The sequence below is a fragment of the Sphaeramia orbicularis genome, chromosome 17 (assembly GCF_902148855.1).
Source record: "Sphaeramia orbicularis chromosome 17, fSphaOr1.1, whole genome shotgun sequence".
Taxonomy (NCBI): Eukaryota; Metazoa; Chordata; class Actinopteri; order Kurtiformes; family Apogonidae; genus Sphaeramia; species Sphaeramia orbicularis.
Genome location: NC_043973.1, coordinates 36942066 through 36953238, shown reverse-complemented (window position 1 = coordinate 36953238; position 11173 = coordinate 36942066). Strand labels below are relative to the sequence as shown.

Sequence of the window (11173 nt, the reverse complement as noted above, 5' to 3'; positions counted from 1 at the left end):
ACAGAATCCTCCAGGAGCAAACACTTGTGACTGGTGACAGTGGAAGGAAAAACTTCCCTTTAACAGCAGAAACCTGGAGCAGACCCAGACTCCTGGAGGATGGACGTCTGACTTGACCAGTTGGGGTTAAAGAGAGAGTAAAGGAAGAGAAAAAGAGAGAGCAATAGAGATAGAGACTGGGGGAGAGGGGGAGAAGAGGGGAGTAGGGGTAGACACATGGAGGCAGCTGAGGATAGGTGAGTGATGATGATGAAGGCAGGAGAGAGGCAGGACCACCGCAGCAGGTCCAGAGATAATCCTGGGAAAATCTGTGATAAGCCTGGGAAGAACTTTATTAAAATATTTAAAATGGAATGTCTGCCAGTGCTAGGACAGGAGGTGCTCCTGGAAGAGCTGGGTCTCCAGGAGCTTCTTGACGATAGGCAGGGATGCCTCTGTTCTCACAGTACTTGGTAGAGCGTTCCACCAACGTGGAACGACCCATGAAAAGAGCCTAGATTGTCTTGTACAAGGTCTGGGGATCACCAGACAACGTTCCCCAGACAAGCAGAGTGGTCGTGGGGCAACATAAGCTTTTATCAGTGCACCTAAGTAGGTAGGAGCAGACCCACTGAGAATTTTGTAGGCTAGGATTAAGGATATGAATTTGATGCGGGCAGCTATGGGTAGCCAGTGTAACTCAATAAGTAACGGGGTGACATGTGCCCTTTTAGGCTGATTGAAGACCAGACGCGCTCCTACATTCTGGACCATCTGTATGGTAGATATTGTATATATGAATGTTTATGCTCAACACTGTTAACCATGCTTCTCTGAGGTTCATTAATAATTGTAAAGTATCACCACATTAGTGTGTGTTATACTCTCAGGTGGGATGGAGGATCAAGGGAAGGATCAAAAATCAGCCTTTAAAGTAGAATAAAAAGATTAGGATTATTACTGCTTTAATCATTTACATCAACTGATATGAAAATGTTGTAACATATTTTAGCCCAAACACCCGTGTGGTAATAGAGTAAAGGTTTGAGTAGGGTCTAGATGCTATAATAGGTATCTCTTATACTAGAAATTATACATTTTAGTCAAATTTTAGCCTTATATCATTACAGTATTAGCTCAAAATGTTAAATGCTTATCATTTTAATCAAGACATAATTCCAATTTTGCAAACAGATTACCTCAACCGATCTTATGACAGTAAAGAAAGCTCCATATACTGTAATTAAATAAAATCAAATATGCCAAGTAGCTAAAATTGCTGTCAATATTTTCCAAGTTTATAAGCATTGTTTTATTGAAAAGATTTCACCTTTATGTGGAACTCACTTAGATCAGCTATCATTACTTTTCTGTCTAAAACACTCAAATCAGTAAAGAAAACCCAGAAGAGCCACCCGTGAGTTTTATTGAGTCAGTGAAAAAGCTTTGATTGAGGAACAAATGGATTAATCTGACATTTGTGTTCATTCTCTTCTGTTAATGTTCATCATCACGCATCAAACCATATTAGCTCCTGAAGAATCCTGGATGTTTATTTCACCCTAATGTCTCTGAGGCCCGTCAGCACTTGATGAACTGGTGTGTGACTTCATATACTCCCACTGATTCGCTGACTTTCTCATCGTAGTCCGTCCAGTCCTGAGAAAAATTACAATAGTTTTGATAAGTTGTTAAGAAGTCACCGTCCAAAGCTGCATGATTTCTTAACTCAGGTGACAAAATAACACTTGGAACCAATGGTGCAGCATCAGAGTCTGATATCTTTCCAGAGAAACAAAAACTAAAAACACAGTGAAGGACAGGTTATACTCATTACACTTACTTTTTCTAATAGGTTGATTTCCGGAAACTGTGTGCCAGACTCTGCTCCTTCTGCAGCAAAACCAGCCTGCACCAGGGGTGAAAAAGGACAAAGTCAGCTAGGATAAAGGCAGATTAAAGCATTTACAGTGACAGAAATGAAGAAACACAGGAAACAGACACAGCAATAGGTAAGAAGACACAAATATTTAAATAAAAATGAACAGCAACAAGTTGAATTAAAGGTTAAAACTTGAAAACTAAGGCTATGACTTTACGCCGTAATAAAAATGCAAAAGTCACTACATTAAAAGAGTTTGTACTTGTCATATATAAATCTTAAAATTCAGTTAAAAGTGAATTTCACTTCTGCTCTGAGACTAATTCCACCACTTGATGATTCTGAAAACAATTACAAAATCGAAATGAGGCTGAGATGGAGGTGATCAGCTTTAAACTAATTTAATGCCCCTGTCCGACTGCAGATACAGTTTTATATATAGTTTTATGACAGTTTACCTTCGACAGGCTTTAACCAGGTTCTGAATAGTTCCTCCTCCAACCACTTCTGCTAAAACTTGCATTTTCCCATTTTTCAGACATTTGCTAATATTCCCTCCGCTCTTTTGCCACAGCATGTTGCATTCCAAGTATCCGGTGTTATGACTTCATGTATCAGCCATAAACAATAGCCAATCAAAGGGTTCTGCCTGTCAATCATCACACTATACTTCCAATCAAAATTATTAAATGTTTATATAATCCAAATAAATTATGAATAACAATGCTTTTTTTCCATCAAGTGTATTTAATGTTTGAATGCCTCTGGACATCGAATTTAATGCTTTTTAATGCCATTTAAGGCCTTAATTTTCACAAAATCTATTTAATGACTTTTAAGGCTTTTTAAAGGTGCGGGCGACTTTCGTGACCAATTTTTCATCAAATCTGTCAAACCTCAGTCATAGCCTAAGTATCACGAATCTGTAAGTCTTTCTGTCATTACTCACCTGAATCTCTTGCATTACGGTGAACAATTTCTTAGTTCCATCCACCAGAAACAATCCGTATGTTTACAAACTGAGCTGGGAGGTCACTCGGGCATCTGAGGAATTATGTCGCAACGTGCACTGTGGATAAGGGAGATTCGCGTAGCCACCTGACAGCAGCAGCAGCAGCGCAACCATATGGCAGGGATTAAAGCAAAAATTTTTCATCTGACTGAAAACTTTCTTCTGGTCAAAATCATTGGCCACTATTTAAAATGATCCAATACAATACTACTATAGCGTACAAGTTTATATAGTCAAATTTGGCAATACTGTAAAACACACTGAATGGGAGAGTGTACAGGTGTAGAAGATTAATAACATGGAGAGAAAAAATGTCATGAGTGGTATTGGTGGGGGGTCTGGGGGTCCTCCCTCAGAAAATTTTTAAAGCTTCAGGTCAATTTTGGTGCTCTCAGGTTAATTTTAAAGGGTATGAAAACCTTTGAAGCAAGTGAAAATAATAACTAGAGGAAAACCTTACAGCAAAAAATGAGTGAAAAACTTTTTATTTAACAATTTAGGAACTCCTAAAACATAACTCCAACTCCAACAGCACATGAATTTTGGGGAAAATGTCTGTGTAAATGTAACCCTAACCAACTAATCTTATATTTTTTCTGCTTTTTGGCACTGAAACCAAAAGTTTCAAGCTTGGTCATTCCAGATGTACACCTCTGTTTTTTTTTCCAGAGACACAAGGCACATTAGTAGAACTTTCACTTTGGCAGTAGAGGTGGAGGTTGTTGCAGGGACAGTGGAGCTTGGAGCAGTGGAGGTGGAGGCTCGTACTGTACCACACAGAGAGAAATAAGATGCTAAACGGGTCAAAATAAAGCACTTATGCAGTCGGGCGCGTAAGCGTGTAAGGCCGCAGCGCGCACAGCCGCACGCACGGGAAGGGCACATACACACAAACACACACACTAGTCATATACCGGCAAGAGGAGATAAGCTATGAACCCAAACATGAAGGTACATGTAGATCAGTTCTGTCTTCTTCCCTTTTCGTTGTGGTTCTTTCATAATGAAAGCTACTTGTTAGCACTAAACTAAAGTTAGTCTGGAGGCTGAACTTCGGTAAAGCTGAACTTGTCCATGTGTTTCTGAGGCACAGAATGAGCAGCGTTTCCTTCCAAAGAGAAATAGTCATCAATCTCTCCTCCCGACATAAAAATAAATAAGTCATCTTATTATCATCACTGTTAAACCTATCAGCCCCCTGTGCATGGCGTGCCTGTGTTAAACACCTGCAGACCCAGGACAGGATCGCGGTGCCGACTGGACTGGGTCTGGACTGGGGAAGTTACTTCAATATGACTTTTTTCCCCCCTCAATTTTTCCATTTGACGGAAATCCATCGTGGTGACGGAGAACTTTAATCCCTGCCATATGGTATTATATGAATGAAATAAACACGACGTGGAAAAGGCTGAAACGCGGAAACAGCTGGAGGCATATGCATAGAGGGAACGGAGCTCCTGCCATTTCCACGTCTGTTCCAGATGCTGCTGTAAGGTGGCTGCGTGAACCTCCATTTCCCACAATGCATGTCGCGATAAAATTCCGAAGATGCCCGAGTGACCTCCCAGCTCAGTTTGTAAACACACGGTTTGTTTCTGGTGGATGGAACTAAGAAACTGTTCACTGTAATACAAGAGATTCAGCTGAGGAATGACAGAAAGACTTACAGATTCATGATACTGAGGATATGACTGAGGTTTGACAGATTTGATGAAAAATTGGTCATGAAAGTCTCCCGCACCTTTAATGACCCGCATAAACCCTTGTCTGAATGTCCAGGTGTGGATGTGTTCAGGAGTAGTTCAGGGACATTTGTACAGCAGAGCATCACAACACACTCATGTAGAACCATATGAGGCTCTGAAAGTGTTAGTTTGAGTTTTTGTTCTGGTTTTACCACACAATAAAGGCCCAATTAAACCTTGAAATGCACTTTAATTTAGGCTATATATGTTATAAAATATTTTCATCACTTTTTCTCACCGTCACAGTCTTTTCCTACGGTGACGTAAAGACCTGAAGTACTCTTAAGCCAACAAAAAGACCCATTCAACAGCCTGTGTTGTTGGTTCTTCATGATGTTTTAATACATTCAGACTCTTTATTTCATTATTTATTATTTCAGACTCATACAACAAATTCATCTGAAATGAGTAAAAACTGACTTCAGTTCATTATGTTGGAGACTGAGTTTCATCAGAATCTCATTGAAGGACAGGTGGAATGAAAACCTCAGATTTAGAGGCATTAACATGGATTCTTTTAAATTAACTTCAGGGTGTAAAGTTGTACTACAACAATATAAAAAGTTCTATTCTGCAAAAGCTCAAAAAGCCTGGCCTTGGCATAAAAAACTATCTTATTTGTGGACACAGAAGTGGTAGTAGTACTGTATGTCTAGTTTTGCTGATACTGATTTGGTTTCATGTGTCTTCTCCAAATGTGATCATGTATTTAGCAACAACAATTTTGGTTTTAGTTATTTATTGATATCGCTTTTTAATTATCATTATTTAAATCTGGCCTGACTTGGTTTTTTGCTTATCTACTAATTTTCTTCTTTTTTGATTGCATGTTCCATATTGTTTTTATTCTACCGTCATGCAAATCATGACCTTGATTTAAGAGACATATAAATAAAGTGTGACTTTCTAAAGGACTTCTTGTACAAATAGATTTATTCAAAGATTCTCACTTGTGGTTGAAAATCGACAGGCTCCAGACCTCGACACTCAAACTGTACCATTGTCTTGAAGCGTTCATTGTCCTCAGCCTGTAGCAGAACAGAAAATATACAGAAAATACAGGCTGACAACATGTAGAAAAAAAAAAACATTCTCAATGCTTACACAGATGCATCCCGAGGAACTAGCATCGCAAAAAAACAGGTTACATATTTTTGTCAGTTATTTCAGAAAGTACTTGTTCCCTGTAAACTGTTTTAAGCATTTTTTATTTTAATTTTTTAAAAATTAAGGCCAGAGGAGAGGCTAGAGGAGGTGTTTGGGGAGAGGGAAGTCTGGGCATTCCTGCTTAGACTGTTGCCTCCACAACCCGACAAGATAAGCAGTAAAAAATGGATGGATGGATGGATGGATGGATGGATGGATGGAAAATTAGAGCCTATAACTACAAAAAAAAAGGTATTTCAAAATATTAGAACTTCCTATATCCTCCCTTCCTGTATCCTCATACATGGGCTGTTCCAGTACTGGTAGTGACGCAGTAACGTTGAATTGTCTAATTACCTGGGCTGAGATGGACTGGTCTCTGGCCCAGTGCAGCAGACAACAGTCTAAGATGACACATTATCGGCCAGTGCTGGGCCACGCCTCTAGAACAATGGTGAAGTATAAAGCTTACAGCTGCACAAACAAGCGCGAACATGTGTTTTCCACTCAATCTTTCTCACTGACTGCTGCGTGTTAACTCGTACTCGATCACCTGAAATCAACACGGGTATGTCACTTATGGCCGTCAATGGCTGCTCCCCATAGGTTCAGCCCCCATGTGCAATTCACGCAATAAAAAAGTCTAGTGTGGTGCATTTATGGCTATTTTTTTACTGAATTTGTGCCTCTCTTGCTTCTAAGTGATGGACAAAGCACAATTAATGTCATACGTACAAGTTCACTTCAAGTCCAAACATCCTCCTACTTTCTAATATTAACCCTTTCATGCATGAATTATGAGAACCTTAATCAAGATTTTTTTCCTGAGTGTTTTTATTCCTATTTAGGCATGAAAAAAACAATGCAATTGAATTTTTTTTTTATGAATCTATTTTTCACAGAGTTATAAAAATGTCCACTCAGCTGGACAACACGCATTTGATTTTTGAAGCAAAGAAACATATATTTAAAACCTATCATAAAGTGATATACTGTGTGAAAACTATGAAATATATATATTTTTTTTAACGCAGCTAATCTTATGTTTTCACACATTTTATCATATTCTAATACAAGTTATGGAAATAACACACAAAAAAAAAAAAAAAAAAAATTGTTTGAGAAAATTAGCAGTTGATTTACAATCAAACCTGTTAGTGCAGATCAGGTTTATCAAGAACAGCAAAGTTCCGGTAATGGTCTGAATGTCAGTGTAGATGATGCATGAGCATCCACTGTGTTGGTTGATATCCTCCTGAGAGCCAGGAAAGTGAACATTTTTAGCTTTCTTTTTTTTTTTCCACATTAAAAAGTCATCTTGATTGGAAACTGCATATTGTAACAGTTTTTTCAGATACATTTTTAAAATTATTTTCATTTATTTATTTTTCAATGAAATGTCCTTCGCAATGAACAGCATTTTTTTTGTGAAACTGTCAAACTTTTGTCCCCTACAGAGGACAAAAATGCATTACTGGGTCTCAGGAGGATATGGAACTAAAACAACTAAACCCATGAACATACAAGAGAACAGTTGGAGAACAAGTGTCCACTGTTGTGACCACTATGCATGAAAGGGTTAACCAGATGGGAGTAGGGCTGGGCGACATGGCCAAAAAATAAAATCTCGATTTTTTTGGTCATCTTGAACGATAACGATTTTAATCCATCGTGCCCCTGACTTATTATATGGCACGGCACAAGACAATGATGCGGCAAAGTTTGTTGTTTCTTTGCGGCGTGTTTGCCATGGCTAGTGCTAGCTACACCGCACTCCCGCAGCTGTGAGCACTCTTCCCATTCTTTAGGGTGTCTCTGCCGGAGGTGCTGAAAGAGGTTAGTTGTGCTGCTACTCTTCGTTTTCACCTTACTTCTGCAAACCTTGCACACGAATGTAGTTTGCTCTGCGTCAGTCTTGTCAAATCCGAACTATTTCCATATAATCGACGTAACATGAGTCCCTTTTCTAGCTACCAACTCTTCGGCTTGTGTTGTGTCCGCCATGGCGGGGGCGTGATTGTTTTGGAAAGGCGTAAGAGGCGGAACCAAACGCCAGTGCTCAAGTCATGAAAGGCAGGAGACGAATCTGTATAGTTATTTATTTAAGCTCGCCTCGATTTTGCATTTTTTCAAATCGTCTGTTTTTAAAAAGGCGAATTAATCGAATTAATTCGATTCATCGCCCAGCCCTAGGTGGGAGTAATTTATTTAGTCTTTAGGAACAGTTTGCCTAAAAAGTACTTTGTGTATTTTGTGTGGACTTTCACAGCAAACATGTTTTCTGTTTGGATCAATGAACAAATCCCAAATCTAAGCAGTAACTTAAAGGTCAGACAAACAGTTAAAACTGGCCACTTACATTGTAAGGTGTAATTGTATCTCTGAGGATATCTGTAAGAAAACAGTCAATGTGTTATAATTTTTGGGGGATTTTATCACAAAATATAAACAGCATAGTGAGTTAAAACACATATTTCATACCAATTGAGTTTTCCCTGGAGCAGAGTTTACACTTTTGCACCATGCTGGCACTGCCTCGACCTCCTTTCAACGGCGTACTCTCCTACAGAAACACATGCAGAGCACAGAGGATTTATATCTGTGTAACAAGTTAAATAAAAATAGGCAAATATACAAATACAAGTGTGTTTTTTCTTACCACCAGGGTTACATACTGCCACTTATCTGGGATCTCGCCACAGTTCCCACACTTGAGCTACACAAAGGGTAAAAGAAGAAGAAAGACAGAACTAAAGTAACACTAACAAGAAGCAGCCAAGGGAAAATAAAATGTTTTTATGTTGTGTTTTAGTGGTTGGATGTTTCATGGTCAGTTTAAAGACATAATCAACTGTGTATCTTATATTACCTTATATTAGAAACACAGAAAAAAGAGGAAACACTGGTGAAACACGTTTTACTGAGATACTGTTCTTACAACACAAACACTGTTCTTAAACCAGCTGTAACTGAGTTTTTTCTTTTTCTGCATCTTTATACATTTCCTTGGCAATATCTCAAAGGGAAATATTGTTCTTGTTACTTAACTATATTTATCTGGCAGCTTAGATACTGTTCAGAAAACAAATTTCATGTCTAAATGTGATCCTTTTTAATGTTTGAAAGACCAAAGTCTTTTAAATGTGCTGTGAAATGCTTTGTCTCAAGGGTGGAAACAGCAACACTACAAAAGTATGATTATCTTGATGCATTAGTGAACACTAGAACCAGAACACAGGAGTCAGTCTATACCTAAAACTGCCAACAGGGCAAAAATAACAATGAACAACTCATAGTTCATGAAATGTTCATAAAGAGTAATTATCTCCCCAAATGAAATGTCTCAAGTCATAACAGGAGTTTGTTTGATCATTTCCTGTGTTTTACAAGGCTGCGATTCATACATTTCTATCGCTCATCCACTGTAAACTGTAATAAATGACTGAACACCCAATAACAAATGCCTAAAAACTCAGATTGTTTAAAAACGATCAAATGACAATCAATGCAGATGTGTTGGTCTGTTCCAGGTCTAAATGTCCATTTTTACTGGAAGCTTGAACATCATATTAAAATGTAATGACGCACATTTGTAAAACAGCAGTTCTGGTGTTAAATTATTCAGTTGTACATAAAATGCATCAATGAGCTCAACTTTGCACACACAACTTCATTCAGCAAATAATACAAATACACTTTATCTGAAGAAGAGCAGTGTTTTCTCAGTGTGGTATCAGTTTTAAAGCTTTATGCTTCACTTCGAGCTGCAATAATTAACTGATTACATTATGACTTGGAGTTACTGCGTTTGTAGACAACTATTTTGATAACAGATTTCTGGTTTAAGGCAGAATTTTTCAACTCCATCTTCCTATATGTGAATATTTTCTGGTTTCTTTCATCCTCTGTGACAGTAAACTGGGTATCTTTGGATTTTGATCAATTATTGAGTAAAAGATCCCTCACTTAATCAGACACTTACTGTACATAGATGAAAGAACTAATGTTACTATATTTACTAGCCTAAAGTAGGAGTAAACACACAATATTTAGCTTTGAGGGGCAGGGGAGTAGAAGTATAAGTGGCAGAGAGTAGAAATATTACAGTAAAGTTTAAGGTAAACAGCTGTAGAAACATCACTTTCACCACGTTTCACTGCTTATTGCAATATTTCTTTGACTACAGATGGTGAAAGTAAAACATGAACATGTATTCCACATCCAGGGAGAGTTTGAGACTGCTCAACCACCACACAGTTTTACAAATAACTGATTACTAATTCTGGAATCTTCTATTGGATGAAAGTTGTGATTGAATGAGGCTAAACAGATACTAGTGCAAAAACATATAAGAGATAGCAATATGTGCACAAAACATGTTTAATTAGCCATCTAGTTACATAACATCTGTACAAAATTATGAACACTAGTTAGTAAACACACCCTACACCGCTTGATCTGTTGCCTACGTGGACAACATTAATAGATCCATGGTGAATAGTTGCATTAGCATGTTAGCTTGGTAGCTAGCTCGTACCTTCAAAAACCAGCGGAAATCTTCCCCCTCCGGTCGAACCTTGGTGACATTCTCCAGGGTGGCTTTAAACTGGAGCCCAAATTTCTGCCACAAGCATTAGACAGTGTTAAAAAACCTCCAGAGTGACACAAATTAGTCTAATGTTTACACCAGAACATGCTGCAGACATACATACCACCATCTTGGATCCTCCCCACTGACAACTACTGCTGCCTTCATGTACAACTCGGAAATTTAAAATTTCTATTAAAAATAAAGTTTTATTCATCATTAAGTGGAACTATCACGATATTAAGGACGAAAATACAATCTAAAATAACACAGTTTCACCAGGGCTGTGTTTTAGAGGAATATCTGCACAGTTTTATTATATGTTACCACAGAAAATTTAACCGTGGAAAAATGTGTTTGCGTGAGACTAACAGCTTTTTAGCATTTATGTTTTTTTCATAATATCTACACCACACCTTACCACCAGTTATTGCTGAATAAAACAGCGAATAAATTACCTTTTCATTGTTTTTTTTTTTTTTTTTAGCAGTTCAGTCGGTGTACGGTGCTTCATGTTCATAGAGCCAACCTTGACTTAAACGTTGCATACTTTCTACATGGAAAAGGCGCCATCTCGTGGACAATGAAAGAAAAGTTGAACAGTGGTTAAATTTTGTTGAAGATAACACTGGTCAACAACAAATTTATTAAGTTTTTTGAGCTGATTTAGGATAATTTTGGTGTACTGAATCAAAAAATCACATTAATTTTGCTCAATCAGGTCAACTTTCTGAACTATGCTACATATTGGCTTTTTAACATTTTTGCTTACATTTATGGGCATTTTCACATCATATGATACAAAATTCTTTCATATTTCT

General features: G+C 37.9%; 1 protein-coding gene across 1 annotated transcript; it reads right to left on the bottom strand.

The window, feature by feature from the left end:
- Positions 1-1382: 1382 nt before the first annotated feature.
- On the bottom strand, positions 1383-10537 carry czib (CXXC motif containing zinc binding protein). The gene is made up of 8 exons (XM_030161423.1): positions 10477-10537; positions 10302-10385; positions 8424-8480; positions 8246-8327; positions 8124-8155; positions 5569-5646; positions 1823-1888; positions 1383-1638 (listed from the first exon to the last, which is right to left on the bottom strand). The coding sequence occupies exons 1-8, from the start codon at positions 10480-10482 to the stop codon at positions 1561-1563; spliced, it is 483 nt and encodes a 160-aa protein (XP_030017283.1). The 5' UTR covers positions 10483-10537; the 3' UTR covers positions 1383-1560.
- Between the last annotated feature and the right edge of the window lie 636 nt (positions 10538-11173).